At 42.3% G+C, this 24,184-nt stretch overlaps 1 protein-coding gene across 1 annotated transcript in view; it reads left to right on the forward strand.

Moving 5' to 3' along the window:
* MTERF2 (mitochondrial transcription termination factor 2) overlaps positions 1 to 20,456 on the forward strand; it is a 97,042-nt gene extending 76,586 nt beyond the window's left edge. Inside the window, exon 2 of the mRNA XM_085652543.1 lies at positions 19,075 to 20,456. Within this exon, the coding sequence (XP_085508669.1) occupies positions 19,103 to 20,296 (1,194 nt within the window). The 5' untranslated portion in view covers positions 19,075 to 19,102 and the 3' untranslated portion in view covers positions 20,297 to 20,456. The remainder of the gene's footprint in view (positions 1 to 19,074) is intronic.
* The last annotated feature ends 3,728 nt before the right edge of the window (positions 20,457 to 24,184 follow it).

The raw sequence follows: 24,184 nt of genomic DNA on the forward strand, positions 1-24,184 counted from the left end.
CAAACCTTCCAGAAGAATCTGATTGAACAAAGCTGTAAGAAAAGGGAGGATTATTGTCTCCAGGGCAATATAGATTTCAGATGGCAAGCCATCTGGGCCGGTTGCCTTACCCTTCTTGCAGTTTAAGATAGCATGCCTAACCTCTTCCTGCGAAATCTCACGATCCAGAAAGATACTCTGTTCAGACGTCAGTTCAGGAAGGGATATATCCTTCAGCCAGTTTTCCACTTGCACTTCCTCAATAACTTTGTCTTCGTGATATATGTTGCTAAAGAAGTCCCGGAATGCTCCTCTAATATCTTCATCGGAAGAGTATGTTACACCCCCAGAAGTAACTGAATCTATATTGTTTCTAACCTGGTCGGTTTTTGCCTTCCAAGCTAACCACTTCCCTGCCCCCTCACCATATTGGAAGTGAGCTAACTTACTCGCCTCCCGCCTCTCAAGGACCCGTGAATTCAAGACTGAACCCAGTTCCCCTCTCAGGATATCTAACTTGTTCTGCCACTCCTGTAGAGTGTTAGCAGGGACATCCGGGTGTAACACTATTTCTGCTTGCACTCTAACCATCTCAGCTTCCAATGAGGCTACTAATTCTCTATAGATCTTTTTCTTGTATGTGGCCTTGTTCGTTATCAGGCCCCTTAAGAACGCTTTAAATGCATCCCAAACCCACTCCGGGGAGGCTGAACCAATGTTGTTATCCATAAAATTCTGGACTTCAATTTTAAGAGAGTTAATAACCTCTAACGACGAAAGCAAAGAGCGATAAAAAGTCCAGCTTCTCGTGGGGCTTTTAAAAAAAGCCCCCCAATTCTAAATAAACTGCCGCGTGGTCCGAAAGATGAAATGGGAGATAAGATATGGTTTGCGTCGAGTTAACCAATTTTTGACTGATCAAGATATAGTCAATTCTCGACTGATGATGGTACTTATAGTTACGAAATGAAACAGCTCTTTGTTGCCCAAATTTTACCCTCCAGATGTCTACATAACCAAACTGTTTCATGTTATCAAGCAAAAAGGACCTGGTTTTAGACAAAGCTATAGCTCTACTGGTCGGGGACTTATCCAATATAGGATCTAAAACAATATTAAAGTCTCCTGCTATGATAGTTAGCTCTGGGAACAAAAGCAAGTGGGAAAAGATAGTTTTCAGGACTGAAGGGTCATCGCAATTGGGGCCATAATATCCTACTATAGTAATAGGAGATCCAGCTATAATTACAGATACGATAACCCATCTACCCCCTGAATCCACCATCTTAGAAACTAATCTCACGTTTACAGATTTCTTAAAGAATTGCTACACCCCTAATGTGTGCTGTTTGCGAGGTCATTACACAAAGGTCGATCCATCTATTCTTTTTAACCACTGAGAGCAACTCACATTCCGTTAGATGAGTCTCCTGGCGTATAATCACCTGTGCGTCAGAGTCGCAAAGATATTGCATTATCTTATTTTTCCTGGGGCTAGTGCGCAGGCCATTAATATTCCAAGAGATAATCTTCAGCTTACTCATAACAAAGAAATCCTCCCACCATCAACATCACCATCCTCATTCTAGAAACCCAACAATCCAAAAGCAAAAACAAAACAAACCCAGTAGCTTTCTTAATTAGAAAATAGGAAGGTGACCCTTCAACACTACAACAATAGCAATAGCAACTCTTCAGAACATAAACTAAAACAAGGACGAAAATGAGGAATTTTTTTGTTTTTACCCAATGCAACCCTTCCCGGTGTCCTACCCTACCCCTCACCCTCCCATGGGAAACCCTTACCCTATCTATCTGGAAATTCCAGAAGGTAGTACCCCCTCACTGGGTTCCCGTCCGTCAACCCACTATACAAAGTAGCCAACTGCTTATTGCGTACTACCAATAGTGCACCCGTACATATATAACCATGTATTACTAAGTGTCTATTCTCGGAATAGTTTCTCATACATTCTCGGAATAGTTACAATAACATACAATGACACTACGCTTGCCCTGATGCCCCCTTATCTTTCCCCATAATCATCAGTAGCTCGTCTGCTGCCAGCACCGATGTAATATTACGCATTTTATTTTTATACATGTAGCAACCTTTTTAAAGACATTCTACTAAGTATCTGTATGCTGGATTTTTTGTCGTTTTGGTCTTGTGTAGTTTAGATAAAGATATTTTATTTTTCTAAACTGGTGTGGTGTCCATTTGTGGTGTTTTCACTGTGTTACTGTGAGTGTTGGTACAAATACTTTACACATTGCCTTTGGAATAAGCCTGTCTGCTCATGCCAAGCTGCCAAGGGGGTGAGCAAGGGTTATCTAAAGTGTGTATCCCCCTTACCCTGACTAGAAGCAAGGGTCCCTATTTGGTCAAAGGTACCTACCTCTGCCAACTAGAGACCCCCCATTTCTAACAAAGGGTTAGTACTGAAACCCAATGTGAGCTAACAAGGTGTCGTGAGGTGTGCAGTGCTAGTGAAATGGTGAGTTAAAACTAAATACAAGGTTCCCCTTCTAACTTTTATTCTGGCTACCCTGTACTAGAATTAAAAACAAGAATGCATAACTGAAATCATTAGATTCAGTTGTGTTGAAAAGTGATCAACATGTTTCAGCCAGTGACCTAGCTAATGTTGTGACTTTCTTCAGGACCGCTAAATATCTACTGCCGTGAAAGGTGTGATGAAACAAGTGAAACTAAAACAAGCATTGATTAGATTTGCTTGCAATACAAAACCAGTGATCCTCGGGAATCAGGAAGGTGGATGAAAATGGTGAATAAAAGCCCATATTCGCCAGTTTAGCTTTGTGAGAATCAGAGCACTCTTAGTAAGGGTCAAATAAACATTAACAGTATGTCTTCTCACAGGGTTATGTCGTATGTTGTTTCAATCTAACACTTATTGTAATGGGATCCACTCACCTGCAAAAGTCCAGCATCGTGACCCATCTGTCCATGGCAAATTGCCTAGGGTGCAAACGCAGCTCCAACCTGTTTGGTAAAGGTTATGGCATTAGTTACACATCAATGATGTGGTCATAGTGACAAGCATAAACAGAGGAGGAAACAGAGACCAGTTCAATGCATTGTGAAGAAGAAGCCATCTAATCACCTAGCTAGTCAACCAATTCTTTGTGTTATTTCCAGCCTAGGGCGATGGATGAGTGGACAAAATGGAGAGGAAATGTTTTTCTCTCCTCAGGGGGAAGGCATGTTTAGAAGCTCGTGATATATCCTTTAAAACTATTAAAAGCATTAGAATGCATGAATCATTGGTTATATGCCTTGATCATTGTAAACTCAGCGAGCAACAGTGCATAATTAACTAGCCATGATATAATTCTAACACCAGCATGTGTAGGTTAGGGTATAAGGAATCATAGCGCACAAAAGTGATCTCATGTAATCAGGGGCCAGGGTGCTTATAGTGTGCAGCACCGTCATATGGTGGATGTCGCTACATTGGCAAAAAACTGAGCGATTCTCTTATGGCTGTGCATGTGCTCTGGAAGAAGTTCTAATCAATTACATGCATGCTTAGGTACGCATCGTGCCATCAGAAGGTTTCGCTACAAGAGCAGAAAGCGGAGCGACTCTTATGGCTGTGTGTGCGCTATGGAAGCAGCTCTAATCAATTGCAAGCATGCTCATGTGTCATCTGAATATACTCGATGTCATCCTGTTTGACAGCTGTCAATATCACTCAAGGAAACGAGATACTGGGACTGGAAATGCCCAGAGGTCGCTTATCGCTCTTATGCACGGAGCTTCAGGATTGTCTGCACTCGAACAGGAAAGTCAGCTGAGTGCGGCTGGAGTGCTGGAACTTGTATAGAATGGGAATCCTTGCCGAGCTACCATTTATGGGTCCGTTTCCCGAGACCTGCCGGGATTTGTAGTCCAAACCCGATTACAGAAGATTAAAATCGTTTCCAAGTTTATTGTCAAGGTGTATGACGGGACTTGGCTTTTATGATGGCGTAAAAGCTCCCAAATTCGGGAGAGCAGGCCTCCTCCCTCGATTTCATGTGAGCTCTGGGAAAAATGAATGATAACCCCGTCAGTATCTCGTTGAATTACGATAGGGATACTAAAAACGGGACAACTGGAAGAAAAATATATATAGCTCACTGTGTGTGGGACAGGTGGTGCATGTGCCTGTGAAATCTCAAAACTTAAACATAGTCCGGCAAAAACGCCCCACAATGGTTGGTATAGTATATCAACTCATGTATCAAAAACAGGGGACAACTGGAAATGACCCGTTGTGGGATGAGTAGTGTGCGTGTCTGAGGTAGGGGTGACTCTGCACATCCAGCATATTTGATATCTAATCAAATTGATCTAGCTAATGTCGAACTGCATCTACATATTAGTGCTGCCTTCAAATACACCTAATTACTGACAAGCGTGTTAGGTGAGAGATAGCCAAGGTATTTCATCGTTCAACCCAGTTTTTGCAGTGCCCAGTCTGAACACCCATCTCTCTTCAATTCTCAGTAACCTCTCAGTCAGGTTGGGTGTTGTAGGGGACAAGTTCGGTTTGTCCAGCACAAACCATTTCAAGCTATCTGCATGGTTGTTCTTTTCCAAAAAGTGTTTCGTGAGTTTAGTTGCCTGCTTCTCACACCTTACAGTGCTCTTATGCGCGGATATTCGAGTTCTTACTTTGTGGATGGTCACACCCATGTATCTGATTCCGCATGGGCAAGTAATGAGATATATTACTCTCTCACTATTACAATTAGTATGATGACTAAGTACCAAGAGTTTATTATTGCCTATGTCAATTGTTTTGGTTGCAGTAGTCTGGGCGCATACTCCACAGGCGCCACAAGGATAATGACCTTGCCCTGGAGGCAGACCCTAAAGCGCGTTCTGCTTTAGTGACTTGACTGGACATGGTCTAGTATGTATCAGATCGTCTCTGAGATTGTGACTACGTTCATAGGCAAACATTGGTTTTTGTAAGGATTGTTTGCCTTTGTTTAGGATGTGCCAGTTCTTGTTAATCAACGTTTTGACCTGATTTGATAGGGTACAGAAGATGTTCACACACACCAGTATGTCTTGAGGTTTTTCTGTTCGAGGAGATGTATAACCAATGCATTATTTTGTTTCGCTTGTTTAATCGCACCTTTCTCGGCAGTAGCTATTTAGCGATCCTGAAGAAAGTCACGACACCAGCTAGGCCACTGGCTGAAACATGTTGATTACTATTCAACACGACTGAATCTAATGATTTCAGTCGCGCATCCTTGTTTTTAGTCCTAGCACAGGGTAGCCAGAATAAAAGTTAGAAGGTGAACCTTATAGTTAGTTTTAACTCACCATTTCACTAGCACTGCACACCCCATGACACCTTGTTAGCTCACATTGGGTTTTAGTGATACTAGGACGGGTAATCCAGCAAGCGCAAAAAGGCTGAAAGGCCTTACAAATAACCTTTAAAGGTGCCCATTGCAAGTCTCTGATGGGCCAAAGAAAAAAAAAACAATAAAACATCTGGCAGCTTTGCTCATAAAGAGTCTTTCTTGCAGAATCAACACCCGGCCACAAATTTGTCCCAGTGCCTTTCATAAATTGATTTTTTGGAAGGGTCACCTGGAGTTATGATCCTCCAGACATTGCTGACTGAGCTTGGTCACCCTGGCCTTCAAGGATACCACCAGGTGGTTCAAGATCTGAGAAATGCCCTGATGTCCAACCAACTCCAGAGACATAGCCTCTGGCACGATCATCTCTTTCGCCGAACAGGCGAGAGTCATCGAAAGCTATATCTATGAGGTAGGTCTATGTGTCCAAACTCCTGTGGAGCATATCCATACATGGCAGTGGAGCACTACACAGGTACCATCTGCCCTTCTCAGACAATCAGTAGTATCAAGGGCAGCATGAATTACATATTTGCCGCATCTTCACCATACTGAATACCTGAATTCCCAATAAACAAAGTGAGTTGACCAGCCTCCGTGCTAGGATAGCCAAAAAGAACATTTGTTTTCTGAAATCCTCAGTCCTCTTAGACTCCACATTCAGTGGAGACCTACTGAATGAATTGGGGTTCAGGCTGGTTGAAGCCTCAAGAACCAGACTCTCTGGAGTAGGATGCTTTAGTGAGGAAATCATGGTCTCCATGTGCCAGTCTGTGATGTCTGGCCCCCTGCTTATTCACTGATGGGCAAGAGCAGGGCTTTCGGCCAGGTGCCTATTAGGTGTAATTGAGAGCTTAATTGAATGGGATCAAGTGCTTAGCTGTGGCTGGCTTGTCTGTAATATTTCTGTAAGTTCATTTGTCTTAACTTCAGTAGAGGGCAGTTCTAGGTCCAAGATCTGAGCTGCTTGTCTAAGTACCACTGCATATAATTCACTACCTCCCGTTTGGAGGTCCAAATGATCTTGCACCTTCTCTTTAGATAGTGGCGGGATGGGTTGAGTACTGCTTTGCTTTCCTGGGTTTGCTTTTGGGCTTCAAGTTTCACTTGCCAGAGGACTTACACCGTGAAGTAGACCTCTTGCAGGAGTGACCTTGGTGGCAGGAGCTATTCTGCACCTTTAACTTTGATCAGGGGCAGGATTTATTGGAGGCCTTGTGTTCGGTGATGTTCAGCTTCGATTCTCGATATCGGATCGCCTTCGAATGCACTAGGGCACACTTGCTGCATGACTTCAAGTTGTGTCCCAAGCCCAAACACCAGCCTGATACCAAAACCAAACTTTGTGGCGGTCGGCACCGTTTGAAATCTGTAGTTTTAGGATGGGGCATTATTCCTTAGCACGCTGGATGTCTTTCTGTTTAGGAGGGAAGGCTGACAAAATTGGGAGTGGTGTTCCGGATCTATGTTACACGGTGCGTAAAGAAAGGAACTGACATCAGCTTGCAGATGTGGTTCTTGTATGCGGCTCTGTGCTGTCATTTCCAGGGTGTTATGGAGCCAATGCAGAACCGTACGGCGCCATTTAGTGACCTGCTAGAGTATTGCTGATAAAGCTTCCGGAGCCAGTCTGGCTGGCACCTGGGAAATAATCTACAGGTAAGGGATCTGCAGTCTCTTCTATCGGAATCTGCACTTCAAAGTTGGCCAAAGTCTGTCTTTAGGCCCTTAAATTGGTGTGTAACCACCACTTGCATTTTCTGGTTTGAAGTTTTAGTTTCAGTCATTTTTATCAATGTTTTATGTAACCGTACGGCATATGACATCCACCTTTTTGACCTTTCTCAGCAATCAAATCTGATATCCATGCTACAACATTCTTCACATTAAGATGACGGAAATGCTCTTGCACAAAATACTTTTTGCAAGAGTATTTAGTGGCCTAATGTAGAAATACACTATTACTCTAACTTTCCAGCACTCCACTGAATCTCCCCCGCCTGTTGGAAATGCCACTAGGCCACACTAATCTCTTCTCGCTCGTTTACAAACTACCTAGACTCTTAGACTTACTTCTGATAATGCAAAGGGGTAAAAGATCAAGCAGCTACACATTAACAACATACTCTTCCTTTGTCCATTGACCTTTAGTTAAAGGGGACAGTCTTTTTCTTAGAAGGGAACACTGTGCACCAGTCTCAACCTGTGAATTGAGAAATATAATGATTGACCCTCTATGGACAATTGTTACCCCCTCTCCTAGCTTGCAATAATGTATACTACATTGTCTGTCCATGTTGATTTCCTTTCAGTTGCAAAATTCAAAGTCTTTTAACGAGATCGAAATCTGATTCACAATCCATATCAAACCTGAGCATTACATGGGAACTCTGTGCTCCTAGATTAAACTTCAATGTGCCCCAACTTGGGCCTTTGTCGACACCGAACAGGTGAGAAATGATGCCTTCTTGAACGCTCCCCTTTCTCGCCTGGCTTCCTGTTCCTAGTACCCCATTTCTATGATATTTGGTTTTCTAGATGGGCTATGAAAATTAATTCCTTTTTGTACACCTAAAAATATTAAGCCTCCTTTGCCACTAAGCCTATCTAAATGTTTTGATGATTGAAGAAAGTTTTTTAGCAATACTTACTTTGTTACATCTTCAAGTGCTACATACAGGTGATTTGTAGACCTGCTTTGTTTTTCCGGGTCATCTGTCTTAGCAACTGAGGATCTTTGCACAACTCTCCTTCACGCTTATTAGGCTAGCTTCTTGCTGCCTAGCTTTCTTTACTGGCCAGGGGTCCAAAAACCCCATTATAAAGGTTAGAAAACGTACTGGAGCTTTTAGGCGAGAGCACACCTTATTAACAGAGCTCATATCAACATGCAGACATCCATGTGGCCATTGAGAGAGGTCCGGGCTGAAACACTGGATCATAGACTCAAAGCAAGGCTGGCCTTTGTCCTATGGTGTGGCTTGGTAATCCTTAAACCAGTTGGTATCCAATGATAAAGCACCTAATTCGGACTGTAATGTTTGAACGGAGCCTCTGCCTAGAAGCTTTTGGTGATTGGTGAATTTGGGATGATGCTTTGCCAATTTACTATCGTATTTTTTTCTATTTGTTGTGTAACACTTTTTTTAAAAAAACTAAATAGAGAAAACCTCAACAATTCATTGCTAATACTGTTGCCTCTCACCTGTAAGTGTTTACCCTGGGACTAATACCAGCAGGTCTTTTTTCAGACCTGATGTCACCCAGACATATTTTGTGCTTTTATGAGAACCCTTTAATTTCTCAGTCGCACTGGAACTCCTAGTGATACCAACAATGTATTTTTGAAAATACAAACATATTTCTACTATCACACTAGTAGGCATATTAAACTGTGGTAAATATGCATGTGTATATATAACTCGCAAATAACTCTAGACTTCGGTCTGTGATGGAATATACAAAAACAGGGCCAATCCAAATGGTGCTGCAAGGCCGTACGTATTGGAGAAAGTGAAATTAAAAAAGAAAGGTAGAACAACGTGTCATACCCTGATTCTTGAACTATTATGCATACAAATTCTAAAACTTTTTGGCTGAGATGCATTTTTAGTCAGACTGGTGCTAAAGGTTACACACTATTCGAGGTTGCCCTGTAAACCATAATCGAGAAAATGCCACCTTAATTCCTGATTGGTGATGTGACACAAAACAGTCACTCTGAAAACACTCTGCCAAATCACTCCGCATTTGCAGGTCCGAAGTTGAACTAAGACATCTGGTTAAATCCGATCACAGGAATTATCCGGCCTTTATATACTATTAAAAGCACTATGATAGCTATGCCACTGGGTATTAGGGAAGTAAATACAATGAATGTAATAGTAAGCTGATCTTTCTCTACTGGCACCTAAATCAATACTTGGCATGGAACCAAAACATATATTATAGCCTTAGAGCCTGACATAGCGGGCTCTAACGGCCATTAAAGACCCGCTCCAGAGTTTGACAAGGGAGCGAGCCTTTAATGGCTGGTAGAGCCCGCTACGGAGGGCTCTAAGGCTAATAGAACATTCTGCCCCTAGAGGGCAGAATGTTCTAATTTGTAAAAACAAAGCCCTCCCTGAGTCCCAGGGGCTTTACATCCCCTTTGGCTCCGAAAGGCCTTTGTTCACAGCAACAGCTGTGAAATTAAAAAAACACATTGGAATGTTGCTCTCCGGGCTTCTACCAGCCAGTAGAATCCCGAAGCTTTCCATTGTCTACAATGGAGCACTCAACATTACAATGTTCTAATTAGGTGTATCTTTCATTTTCTTGTATGGTGAGGATCTCTGATAATGGCCGTTCTAGATTTGTTACTGACACGTTTTACCAGCTCGCTGTCGGAATCTGGAGATTTAAGTCTACCGGTGCATCTTTACTGTATCTACAGGTTTTACTGGAGATTGGTAATGGAATCTGAAACCCTACTGAGGTCTTGTGTTGGTGTATAGGTTGATGTCCAAAAGCAGTATCTGGCAAAATCGAAAACAGAAATCTGTTTTTGCTGGAAAACCTCTTTCATAAATGATAATTGAATAAATTGTTCCTAGCACCATACCTGAAAGCTTATAAATTTATGTAGCTGTTCATTTATTTCTGACGGGGGAAGCAAACCTGATTCTATTACACATAACAGGACTAATATGATCTACTTAATTTATTGCTACTCAAAGTAAATTTAGTAAAATAGTAAAAGTAGTGTGCGGCATAGGGCCAGGAAAGCCTGATCCAAACCAGATTTTCAGTATAACCTCTGATATGTAAATAGGTCACATTTAGATTCATTACATTTAAATTTATTTGGAGCTCCTTAAAATCTAAAATGGACCAGGCCCTCCTGAACACCTGACTTAGTAAATTTCTGGATTCTCAAACACCATACATTTAATGCATTTGTTATATATTTCTCGATTGTGCACACTCGCATTACAGACCAATGTAATGCCATCCCTTAGGATCAGTAATACTCAACATGCATTCGCAAGATTATTTTCATGTGATGACTGCTAAGAATTTGATTTCAACGTACCTATCAATGGTTTCTGGGTATTCCAAGCCAATTCTGACATGAGGGAAGTTGTACTTCACACCCTTTTGAAGAAATGTGTTAGTGACAGAATGAACATTGGCAACATACTTGATGAGTCGCTATTTTTGAAACTTTTTTCTTCACATTGAACTTTCTGATCAAGAAATTGCAAACCTCCTTAGAGAAATAAACCACAACTTGCTTAATTGTATGTTGTGCAGGCATTCTGATATATTTATAACAAAGACCACCAGTTTGCTTCTCTTTGGATACTCAGGGTGACCGGTTTTCTTCATACTATAACCTTTAAATCTCACTTGAGGACCTTGAGTGTTCAACCTGCATTTTTAAGCTGAAACACCAAAATTGAAGAAAAAACATAAACAGGTAAGCTCTTGTCTTAGTTAGCATCATATTAGCAATCTTTTACAAGATTGCAATTTCCTTCCCATTAAGCTGTGGAAAATCTGTATTTTCTGTCAAGAATCCAGATTAAAGGTTTTGCTGGTTCCAAGCTTTGCAAATAAAGAGCAACGTGTTTTTTCAGTGCCTTTAAATAACATTGTTTAAACAGAATAATTCTTAAGTATTTCTTACCATCCTCTTTGGTACATGTAGACCCCATGTATCAGGATACATAATAATTAAGTTTTTGTTTGACCATTTAGGCCCACTAACCATATCGAGGGCCATCTATCATTTTTTGCCCTTTTCCCCTCTATCTCCTTCAAGCAATTATCCAATCATATTAATTGTACAGGGATCCATTATTACGCTGTTTTGATTATTATGTAGTCCTGATAAATACCCAGCCATGTTCACTTGAATGGTTGAAATATCTGAATTTTTGTTTTACCATTAAATGGAGAACTATATAATGTTTGTAACCTTTTAAATGTGTATACTTAAAATAAAGATGTGTGATCTTCTCAAAAACAAAGACTTCCTTTTAATATTGGTTTCATGATATGAGCAATCGGTACATACCCTTAACCACTTTTTATCACTGATGTTTTCTGAATATACTTGTATACATTCTCAGATTCTTAATAGCATTTCTGGATATTTATGATTTTTTTATTTTGGCTTCATTTATTGTGTTAGCAAACATTTTTGCATGGTAGAGTCAAATTGTGATGAATGTACAAAAGGACTGAATCTAGATTTAAGTAATTGACCCCTCTGTGGACACCTTTATTGTTTTCTTATTGTACCTAGGCCTTTATTAGTTGCAGGGTGTCTCTGCACTTTTGATAATGCTCCACAAAGGTCTAACCAATACCACATCCTCCTAGAATCTAAAAAAACACATTAGCTCCAAAAGTACTCTGTGGGAATGTGTAGAGCTGCATACCTGCTCAGTCCTAAAATCTCATGCATTTCTATTGCCTCCAGATTAGGCCTAAACTGAAGAACCATGAAAACTGGAAGTTCAAACGTGAAGCCTACAGGTCTTCTCAGAATGGGCTCCCACTTACTGAAAAAGTATCCAAATCGGCATCCATCCAGTAGCTTCCCTTTTATTTAATTAATGTTGTTCTTTAACTGCAGCAAATATTTAGTGCCCTATGCTGCATTACAGTTTAAAAAGAAATGTCCAAATCCGTTGACCATCTATTATAAACCCGGTAAATGGGTACCATAAAAAACTTCCACATATGAACACAGATGGGATTGGGTTTCCTCCAGTTGTTACAATGAGAAATGACACATGGTTTTATTGTAAAGATCAATAACCTATGTGGTATCCTCCTCTTTAGTTGGCAATGTGGTAAGGAGATTAAACTGCACCTCTACTCCACCAGACTCAGTGGTGGGAAAAGGAAACACCTTTTTTATACAACCCTCGCCCTCTCCAGTAGTGGCATGCTTCATCATCTGGTTCACCCTGACTCCTAAAGGTCAGGGTGGGCTTAACCGTATTTCAGGTAGATCTTTGAATAGGTGTTTGTGTTTTGTGGGGGTTATATACTATTGGATAAAAATTACTCATCTACCCCAAGGTATCCCTTTATTCGTGGGGGGGGATGGGAAAGATTAAAACTGCAAATATGCCAGGCAAGCAGGATATTGTGGTCCTACGACCCTAATGTTAAAACCGCTGTTAAAAATACCACATAGGTTATTGGTGATTGAATAGGGAGGTAGTATGTATCCCCTTTCCTTCCATTTATGAAAGCATCTCTCCTCTCTTCTGAGTCAATGAGTCGCTCTCCTACTCCTAATTGCCCACAGATTGTAAAGACTTGTTTCCTTTGTGGGTGTCCTGAAGGTGAGAGGTATGGCACAGCAGCCAGAGTGGCTGACTCCGAAGCGCAGGGCTCACGGTTCGATCACCAGCGGCAGCTCAGCATAATGTGGTTCTGGGTAATAGCTCTCTTAATTTCCACAACGGCCCTGGGGCCTTGCACCTTAAGGGGTGATATGTTTGCGCTTTCCAAAAATGGATTATTATTATTATCATTTTGAAGTTCATGCTTTGATTACGATAAGTTAAGTTAGGAAACAAAGGATGCCAAAATCAGTCTGCCTTCACTCAACCACCATCTGGCATGCCTCAGACCCTGTTAAACATACTCAAAAAACCCAAGGCAGACCCTAGAGACCTCAAGAACTTCTGGCCCATCTCTCTGCTCCCGTTGCCGGCCAAGGTCATCGAGAAGATCGTCAACAGACAGCTAACCCAATACCTCGAAGAAAACCGAATCCTGGACCCGTCCCAGTCTGGGTTCCGCAGCAACCACAGCACCGAGACCGTCCTCATCGCCGCCACCGACGACATCAGGATACTGCTGGACAGTCCTCATCCTCCTGGACCTCTCCGCCGCCTTCGACACCGTCTGCCACCGCACACTACGCGCACGCCTCCACGCCGTAGGGATCCGAGACAAAGCCCTGGAATGGACCACCTCCTTCCTCTCCGGCAGAACCCAGAGCGTCCGCTGCCCCCCATTCCGATCCGAAGCCTCCGAGATCATCTGCGGCGTACCCCAGGGTTCCTCCCTCAGCCCGACACTGTTCAACATTTATATGGCCACGCTCGCACACGTCGCCCGACAGCACAACCTCAACATAATCTCCTACGCTGACGACACTCAACTGATCCTCTCCCTCACCAAGGACCCCATCACCGCCAAAGCCAACCTCCACGAAGGTATGAAGGCCGTCACCGACTGGATGAAGAACAGCCGACTGAAGTTGAACAAGGACATAATGGAGGTCCTCATCCTCGGCTCCAACCCTTCAGCCTGGGATGACTCCTGGTGGCCGACGGCACTGGGGACAGCCCCGACACCCACCGACCACGCACGGAACCTGGGAATCATCCTCGACTCAACGCTCTCCATGACCAAACAAGTAAATGCCATCTCCAACTCCTGCTTCAACACCCTCCGCATGTTCCGCAAGATCTACAGGTGGATCCCGACAGATACAAGAAAAACAGTCACGCAGACCCTCGTCAGCAGCAGACTCGACTACGGAAACGCCCTCTACGCGGGAGCCCCGACCAAGCTCATCAAACGACTGCAACGCATCCAAAACGCCTCGGCACGACTGATCCTCGACGTACCAGGCCACGGCCACATCACCCCCCACCTGAGAAACCTGCACTGGCTGCCCGTCAACAAGAGGATCACCTTCAAGCTCCTCACCCAGGCACACCAGGCACTGCACAAGACCGGCCCAGCCTACCTCAACAAACGACTTTCCTTCTACACCCCCAACCGCCAGCTCCGGTCCGCCGACCTCGCACTCGCCACCGTCCCGTGCATATGAAGAACAACCACTGATGGGAGGTCCTTCTCCCACCTCGCCGCCAAGACCTGGAACACCCTCCCACTGAACCCACGACAGACCCAAGACCTGCTGACCTTCAGGAGGCTACTCAAGACCTGGCGGTTCGATCAGTACCACTCCCCCCCCCCCAACCCCCCCCCAAACCCCCCTCTCCAGCGCCTTGAGACCCTCACTGGTATATAGTGCGCTCTACAAATGTTGTTTGATTGCTTGAAACATTAACGGGCTTGTTTATACTTTGTTAATTGATGTTCCCAATGAGTTCCTTAATGTTTTCTGATAAAAGTTATTATGAATGGCAAGTTGATTCACGTGGGATGTGTTGCACTGTTCTTGGTTTGTGACAGTGAGGCTAGAGCAGCTTTTATTTTGTAATTGGTAGGTACTCCTTAATAACGAGGGTTTCGCAGGTAAGGTTGACAAGGTCGCTACTGGGGACTATCTTTAGCAAAGACCGTGCCGCAATGAGGCCCCTTTAGGCATCTCACTTATGGCGCCACCAAAAGAGGCTACAAAAGGACTCAAGATTGCAATAAGTAGCCTCACGTGTCCTTGTTTGTGCCAAATAGAAAATTGTGATTTTACCACAGCTCTGAAACTCATTGATGATTAACTGAAGACCGCTCAAATGAGAGTGACAATATAATGGTGCAAAGCTTGGTCCATAAACTCTCCATGACGTTTGTCTGGAATCAGAGTTGATCTAGATTAGAACAACAACCAAAACAAGCATTTTCAATGTCAGTAATACATTGGGATCAACAAAGTGATTTTATGCTGATGCAGAAATACTTAACATTCATGTTTCAGCATACATTGATGATTGGAACAATCGAGAAACTAAGGGGTTGTTTTGCCGTGTCAAGGCAGGCAATTCATGCATTAATTTAGGCGCTTTGGGGAAAAAAGGTATTTAAGGGTGCTAATATGCATTGCAATTATGTTGCAGTTTATTCATCTAAAGTAGATCTGTATTAAAATGGACATTCTGTATGAAGCAGGACATCATCTTTCACCTAGTTTTGAATAAACTAAGGGAATAAAGGAAAATAGTGGCATGGACAGATCAGTGAAAACTGAGTAAAACGATGGTGACACAGATTTTAGGCTTTTTCAGTCACGCATCCTAAAATTACCACTTGTAAAGAAATGGCAGGTACTTGGGGGTAATTTGCTCACCTCAGACCTCCGAATTGGATTAAAACCTGCATACACAAATCGTGCATGTTTTCCTCCATTCTGAGGTGGACAAGCCAGAAATGCACTCTATTTTCCCCCACATTTTACCTGGCAAAATCCTCAGGGTGCGATTTTGCACCTGACAATGTGATTGGGTTTCAGGAGCACAGGATTTTGCGCATGAAATGGGATTTGCCATCGGCAATTTCGGCCAGAGATTAGCATTTATAGTTTTTCTATTGTCTAATTTTCAACAAAATATTTACAGCCAGATCTACTAAGATCTACTAAGATACCGTGCACCTAAACACTGGCACCGGCACCTGCTGCACCAGGAGGACTTCAGCCCCCAGACTGCCCTGTTCTCGCCAAGAGGCGTTTCTCCGCGCGCCTGGAGGTGCATAAAGCTACTCGCGGCTCCCGCTTGGCGGGACGCGTGCGGGGGTGCCCGGGCCAAGGGCAGGCCTGTCCTTGCCCGTCACTGACCGGAGGTGGCCGGGCTGGGCTACATCTCTAACATTTGTCTTTGGATATTATTACCTCCGATCTTACAAGACTTCCTCTGTGAGTAATGATCAGCTCATAATTAACTTTTGGTGACTGTGCAGGGGGGCCGGGGGTGTTGCTTAGTGGCAGCAAGAATTTTTTAACTGGTCTGCGTTTCGCTGCTTTGGATAAGACCGTCACACAAGTATATTATGGGGAAAAGGAAGTGCCCTGCCACTGGCTCATCACCGGATATTACCATGGGAACTATTGACTCTTTTTTAACAAAGGCAGTGCAAGCTATCTCGAAATAAATTGACAAAGCCGAGAGGAGGCTTTCACGGGGAAGTGCTACTATAGCAGCATCACCACCGGATGGGAATATGGCACTGGTAAGGAAAATGTGGCCGGAAATGGAGCTGGAGACATCTTGAATGAGGGAGCTGGAGCAGAAGATAGTGGGGGCGCAAATCAGAACATCAGTACTAATTCAAATAGCATGCTGGCTGCCCAGGGGAAACGCAGGGATGTATTTTAGCACCTTTTTTATTTACAATATACATCAATGGCCTGGATTCTGCATTAACCGCACTTCAAGCAGATACCCCAAAAGTAGGCCCAAGATCAGTCCCTGTTTTACTTTATGCGGACGATGCGGTCCTCCTTGCTCGTACACCGAAGGGCTTGCAGGTTTTATTAGATGGGTTTGTAGGGTTTATGAACAAGCTGGATTTGTCCCCTAATTTAACTAAGTCTTATATAATGGAATTAGGGAATTGGGGTAGAAAGCCTAATACCTATAAGGTAGGTACACATACCCTGGGGAAAGTACCTGCCTTCTCATACTTAGGCATCATGTTCGATGATAAACTCAGTTTTAAACAGTTATTAGAGGGCAAGTGTCTCGGTTTGATAAAGTCTACTGGAGCGATTACAAGCTATGCCCATAGATTAGGTAGATGGTCACCGGGAACAATTTTAAAATTGTATAACACCTTTTGTAGTTCTAAAGTCCTATATGGAAGTGAGGACAAACAAACTCCAAAATGAAGAAAACTGTTATTTTAGGTGTTTATTGAAAGTCACCCGGAGTACCCCTGCTTTTATTGTACATGAGGAGCTGGGGTCAAAATATATTTCCGACTTGGTGGCGGTGAAGCCTCTTCTGTGTTGGGTAAATATATGGTCCAATGAAGAGATAGGTTTTAACAGGCAAATAATTCAGGACTGTCTCTCTCTGGCCCATGTGTTGGAAATCGCATGGCTGAAGTACGTAAAAAACACCTTTACTATCCTTGGTAGTTCAGATTTGTTCTCCAGTCCAGATACGGTGTGTGCACAGGACAAGGCGCTTACTAAAGATCTATTTTTTAAACATACTGTGGCCCAAAGGGAGGAAATCGAACTGAATAAACCCACGGTCAGAAACTATATTTTGGTCGTGTCGACACAAAGCATAGAACCGTATCTAACCCTTATAGCCAGTGCACATGATAGATTTTTAATTACGAGGTTTAGGTTGAATTTGTTTCACCATCTACTGGCTGTACCGGCTGGGTACGTGGCACATCCTGAACAAAAGGGGCCCTGTGGCTGCGACACTAGGTCTCCACAGGATACCCAACATTTTGTTCTTCTATGCCCGTATTACTCATTCCCAAGAAAAGTGTTTCTAAAGGGGCTTTTAAAGAAACTCAGATTTAAACAGGCCTGTGTGGCCCTGTTATTTTTAAAACTTGCCCCAGACGTTTTTACCTTATTCTGTGTCTCGAACTTTTTAAGCTCTGCATTAAATCTAAGAAATATCAGGGGATCATAAAAGCAGTAGACCACCTATTGAATCTATGTATCAATTAGGATAGGCGGTAGAGTTTTTAAATGCTTTTTAGTAATTATTGAGTACTTTTTTTACTGTATTATTCTATCCTGAGAGTTCCTTTTTACCATTATGATCACTGTTTTCAGATTGATGTGTTGATGAAATTGTATCTTTTATGGTCATATTTTCAGATATGCCGAATAAAGATGATTATTATTATTATTATTATTATTATTATTATTATTACTAAGATACCAGTAGAAAAAGTGATCACAAATTATAAACCAACGTTTTGTGATCAGTATCTAATTTTGCGCACCAACGAATGTACCAAGAAGTCAGTTCACAAAATAAGGAATCGTGGGGAGTAGCAGAATGAGATGCCTATTGAATATTATTTAAGCAGTTTAAAGTTTGTCTCCCCCTGCGATTGGCTAGAATCCTAGGAATGGCGGTATTCAACGGACAGCAGACCAAATTTCCTGTGATTGCATTTAAAAATGTGATATATTTTTTTTCCAAACAACCAGATTTCTTTAAAGGGAATGGAGCTGCTTTTTCGTTTTTTTTTTTTTTAAATTAAGTTTTCAGTTTTAAACAACTTCAGTTAGAGTTTAGTAGCACCCTGTACCACTGCCTTCCCCCAACCCTGATTTACTGAATCGAAAGGTTTGTGATACCACAAACTCGAGTCAACTTCTGTGCATGGTTAGTACTAAACTGTATAATGGAACTTATTTATGTTTCTATCACATATGATGTAGTTTTCTTCCTTAATAGATTAGGCTGACTCCGCACCACGTGTAAGTCAGTGTGCTGAAATACAAGCACACTGACATTTGCTATACCGTATATTTATTATCTAAAACCCTACACACAAAAAAAATTGGTATAAACCTTGAGCTAGGTAATTAAAATTCACTTCTCATACGTCTGTTGCACCTCCAGTTGAATAAGCCTTGTGTGTAATTCCAGAATAACACTTCTGGTGTTAAAAGTTCTGCAGACGCCTCCTTCTGGGTGTTTTCAAAGTTGTCAAGAACAGAAAAAAAAATCGAAAAAGTTAAATGAAAGTATACAGGGAATTAAAAAGGTGAAACACTGTCTATTAACCAATTAAAGTGATGGATGCCCTTTACTATTAGAATAGACTGGCCTAACTAGAGAAAATAACACGAAGGCCATGTAAACTCCAAGTATGTCTGAGGGCCATGAAATTGAACTGTTTAAAAATCTGTTGTGAATGAGTGATGCCCATTCTTCCATTCTGGTTGACTTCAGATCCTTGTACATTTTGTTAATTCTAAATCCATATAAAAATTAATGTTTTTCATATTTTTCATTACAGGTACATATTTGTGGCGTATTACTGAAACATGCTGAAAGCAAGTCGCCATACTTTCGTAAACATGTTCCGATTAACGCTATCTGGTTGCCAGAAGTGCTCCCACCCTTTGACATTCGTGTCCCTTTTGAGTGCAAGACATAAACTGACTTGCTTACAGTGTTACTGTTACACAGATGAAAGAACATCACAAAAAGAAAATAAACAGATGTTGGACAGCCTCTACAGACTAAATGTGGACGTTCACAAAATTCGAAGATTGAAGTCGTGGGTCCTTTTAAGGGACAAAGCGTACGTTCAAGAAACTGCTAATATTTTAACAGATATGGGAGCGAATAGTACCGCCGTTGCTTCAGTTTTGGAACGCTGTCCTGAGGCAATCCTACAGCCCCCTGAAGTGATTAAAGCTCAGCAATATCTTTGGCGATCCGTGTATCCCGACGACAAGGAATTGGTTAAAAACATAGAACTGTTTCCTGAGTCTTTCTTCACTTTCATACACAAGGAGAATCAGACAAGTAATATCCAGTACTTTCAAGAGCTGGGAATAAGGAAGAAAATTATAAGTCGATTTTTTGTCACTGCACCGGAGATCTTTTGTAACTCTGTTGATAAAAACAAGAGAATGGTCGAGGCATTGCAGGAGAGCTACCTCAAACTTGGTGGTCCAGAAGTCAATATGACAGTCTGGTTGGTAAAGTTATTGTGTCAAGACCCATTTATTTTGTCAAAGTCTCCTGGGGCAGTAAAAAACAACTTGGAATGTTTCCAGAAACTAGGTTTCACAGATTCAGAGGTTTTGAGACTCTTGTCCAAGTTAAAAGGGCTTCTTTTTAATGTCACTACTAACAATATGGAGAGCAGTGCTGTTTACACTAAAAACATTTTTAAATGTAACGACATAGAGTTAAAGCAAATGATTGTGAACTGTCCTGCCCTCCTTTACTATACTGTTCCTGTTTTAAGAGAGAGGATTGAGGGCCTGTTAACAGAAGGCATTTCTATGGAACAGATTAAGAAATCACCCTCTGTATTGGAACTAACGACCCAGATTGTGCAGCACAGGATTAAGAAAATCGGTAGTTTAGGATACAATAAAAAATATATGCAGCCAGAACAGTTGATTGGTACAAAAAAGGATTTTGAAGTCAGCTTCAATAAAATTCAGCCAAAGGCACAGCGCCCATTGTTTAATCCAGTTGCCCCTTTGGATGTAGATGATTAGTATAATCCTTAGATTTATTATATAAAAATTAAGATGTAAACACTAAAATAAAGTTTAATGTCAAGACATCTGAAATGTTTAATAGTATGGCGCATCAAATACTGTAACATGGAAATATACACCAGCACAGTGACCTTGATAAAATATGTTCATGTTTTTCTATGATTGTTATTAAGTATGTGGCAGTGGTGTATGTGGCAGTGTATAACCTGCATGCGCCTATTCCAGTCCTGAATATCTAGCATGTATGTGAGAGTTAAAGACAATGTTCCTGTTATTTGACAACAACAAACAGCAATCTGATCAAACCTGGCTCAAAAACATAATTCCTCCCCAACTATTAACAGTAAATCATTCAGATTCACTATGTGACAACAACCTCACCCTCAAAGGATAGTTCACTAAGATGACCTAGTACCAGCTTTCTCAATTAAATATATGAAACCTTTCCTCTAAGAAATTAACGTTAGAATTGCCATTCAAGTCCTTCAGCGCCCTTACATCTAAATGGTGCAAAGGTCATGCTCCACTGCCTCCTATATGCTGCATTGGTTTTCCTGAAAGACATCCTCCATGCTGCAGCATGATTCACCAAGGACCTGAAGAAATTATGGTAGGTCTCGTTGTAAACAAAACAAAAAAAAAAAACAATACACTGAGAGGTGCTTGTGGTTAGCCTGTTTTGGCACCACAGTAGTAGTGCTCATAGCTGTCACCACCGCAGTGCAAGGTAAAGCGGACGCCAAGGTAGTAACCACAGCAGGGGACAACAGCAGTAACCATAATAATGTTGATAGCTTCCGCAGAATATGAACCACAGAAGTGACCACAACTTCAAAAGCAGCAGGGACAAAGAAGCAACAATAGCTTCTACGACAGCATGAACTATATCAATATCTACAATAGCTTTGGCCACAGTCACCAATACAGTCGTAACAACACATGCAACAGTAGTTCCAAGCACAATAGGCAACACAGCAGGCACAACCGAATCCATCACAACTGTAACTATCAGGAAACACAGTAGTGATAACAGCCACCAGCATGAAAAGGAGAATAGAAGCAGTGACTACGGAAGTAATCACATGAAAGTCCACAGCTGCCACCAAGGCAGGGTCATCAGCAAAGAGAACGGATTTCAAAACAACCGGAACCTTACCAGCACCAACTTCTTCCAGCACAGCATGGACCAGAGCAGCGACCACAGCTGGCGCTTTGACAAAAAAACACTAAAACAACAGCAATTTATCTACTACTGCAGCAGAGACTAGTCCAGCAACCACGGCAATGATAACCAAGCCACTGCAGCAGTGACTACAGCTGTGATCACAGCTGGAACTTCAGCAGAAATTATGGCATGAACTACAACTGCCTCCTTTACAGCACCGAAGCTTCTACTGCAGGACCAGCAACATTAGCTGAAATAGTTGTAACCAAAGCTACTACCACAACAGCAACCAGAACTCCAACAATTGTTTCAAGCACACAGCAGCAGACATGCTGGAACCACAGCAGGGACTACAACAGCAACCACTTCTATTGCTACAGCAGGGACCACAGCAGCAACGACCACAGTTGCCACCATTCCAGGGACCAAAACAGCAACAATAGCTGCTAACAAGTCAAGAACAGTAGTAGCGACCACAATTTTAACCATGGTAGTGACTATTATTAACACAATAACCGGAACAACCGTAGCATGTTCTACCACAACATGGACAACAGCTGCAACCACTTCAGCTACACCAGCTGCCAGTACTACCACAGCAGCAACAGCTGCCACATCAGGAAAAACAACTGCAAGCACAGACGGGACCATAACTGTCACCAGAGCTTCAATGATGCAGCAAGGATTACAGCTGTGACAACAGCTGGGACTGCATTGAGGACAGCTGCAACCTCCAAGATCCATCATTAATCCTAACTGCAACCATGACCGCAGCAAAGCCTCTACCACAATACGGACCTGAGCATTGATAAGTGGAGCCAAACTGAAAACACAGCAGGGGTGAGCATGGCCACCACAACAGGAGTATCGAGACCTTCAACAATAATTGCAGACACCACACCATTGACGCTTTAACCACAGCTTAGCCAACAGTAGGGACCACAGCTGACACAATGACAGAGACAAAAGCAGCAACCACAGCAAAGACAAAACCACATAAATTAGTGTTACATTATGCCAAATTCCATTGCTGACAGAAAATCCACCATCTCAGATAAGCAGATGCTCAAATGCCAGTAATCACCAAAGCCCGTCAGGATCACAAATGGACCTAGAACCATTTCCATTTATTGCAGCTGAGAATTGCAGTTCAAAGCTCTGAAACCCTGGTGCTTTTTTTATTTAGCTGATTTCCTCCCACATATTTGCATGAATGGCACCAGTGCACCTTTTCAACTAGCAGAGTGCTGTACCAGCCCTAATTTAATTTCATTAAATTAAATTAAGAACCATGGCAGGGACAGCAAAAGCCACGACAGCCGAGCTGAAGCTTAAACCACACCACTAACCATAAAGAGATTACAGAAGCAAGTACATCTACTACCAGAAAGGAACCAGCGTCCGGTCAAGGGATTCATTGAGCAGTCTATTCAAGCAGGGATTTACCACAGGGACAGCAAGCTTGAGGATGGCCAGGGGCAGGGGTCAAGAGGAGAGCCTGACTTGCAGTTTGCTAGTTCCTCTGCAGATTCCTCAAAGGTCATGGGGGCAAAACTAGACAGTAAATGGCTGGAAAAGGCCTGGGACATTGCTCCTTGGTTGGTGGGAATCTGGGCCGGAAAGTGATGATATATGACTTGGATTTTCCTATAAAAGAAGTCTGAGAATCCCTCGCAAAGCTCAATAGAGTGGGTGAGGGTGTTTTTAGTCGCCCTTGGGGAGAGAAAAGAGTTGACCAGTTTTAAACAACTCTTGAGGTATGTAAGCAGCTACTAAAACAGACGAAACAATGTTTTTGGGGCCATCCAAATAGTTGCATGCTATTTTTTGAGAGTGGTCTGATAGATTAATTGTGTGCCCTTGTCATACTTAAAACTCTATTGCCTTTCTAATCTTTTACACAGTGACTTATGGGCATCCGAGAACTAAGGTGCAGAGAGCTCAAGTCTCTGAGGAGTGTGATTACAAAGACGAAACGGTTTCAATAGCCTTAGTGAGCCAGCTGTTGAAACACAGTGGGTCTTGTTCTAAGTTCCCAGTCCTTCAGCAGGTAAATGACTGAAGCGAAAGTAGAGAGCCATTTTATGACCAGGTCTGGACATCTTTTTCCTCAGACTTTGCGGTTGCAGCAAGTCGTGGTTAAAACATTAAAATGGATCCAAACATGGTCAGAACATATGAGTTTCAAAACTGCCGTTACCATAACTGTCAAAGAGTTAGCTAAGATAAGGTCCAGTGTGTGACCAGCTTTGTGAGTGGGCACCTTAATCAGTTGCTCAAGGTTAAAGTCCTCCAAATAGCTCATGAATTGCTGTGCAGGTTTATTATTAAGGTCGTCCATGTGAAGGTGAAAATCAGCCATTACCACATACTTTGCGTGAAGAAGGATAGTTGACAATCAAAAGCTATAGGGAGCAGCCATCAGGGGTGCAATAGGTAAGAGCACCTGATACTGTAAAGACGGGAGCTAAACTAATGGTGAAGAACAATCCTTCAATATTATTCATGTTGATTAGATTCGAAACACAGCAGGAGTAGGCAGAGCGATGTATAATAGCCACCCTGCCCAAGTTTTTGTCATTATTTGATATCAAAGTCCTGTGGGATCGCCAAAGCAATATCCGCGGCTGAACTGTCTTTTAACAAGGTTTCAGTAAGGAAACAACAGATTCCAGTTGTTATCAGTGGCAGATTGAAAATATCAAGGGCATGTCTAGGTA

The sequence above is a fragment of the Triturus cristatus genome, chromosome 4_1, assembly GCF_964204655.1.
Source record: "Triturus cristatus chromosome 4_1, aTriCri1.1, whole genome shotgun sequence".
Classification (NCBI taxonomy): Eukaryota; Metazoa; Chordata; class Amphibia; order Caudata; family Salamandridae; genus Triturus; species Triturus cristatus.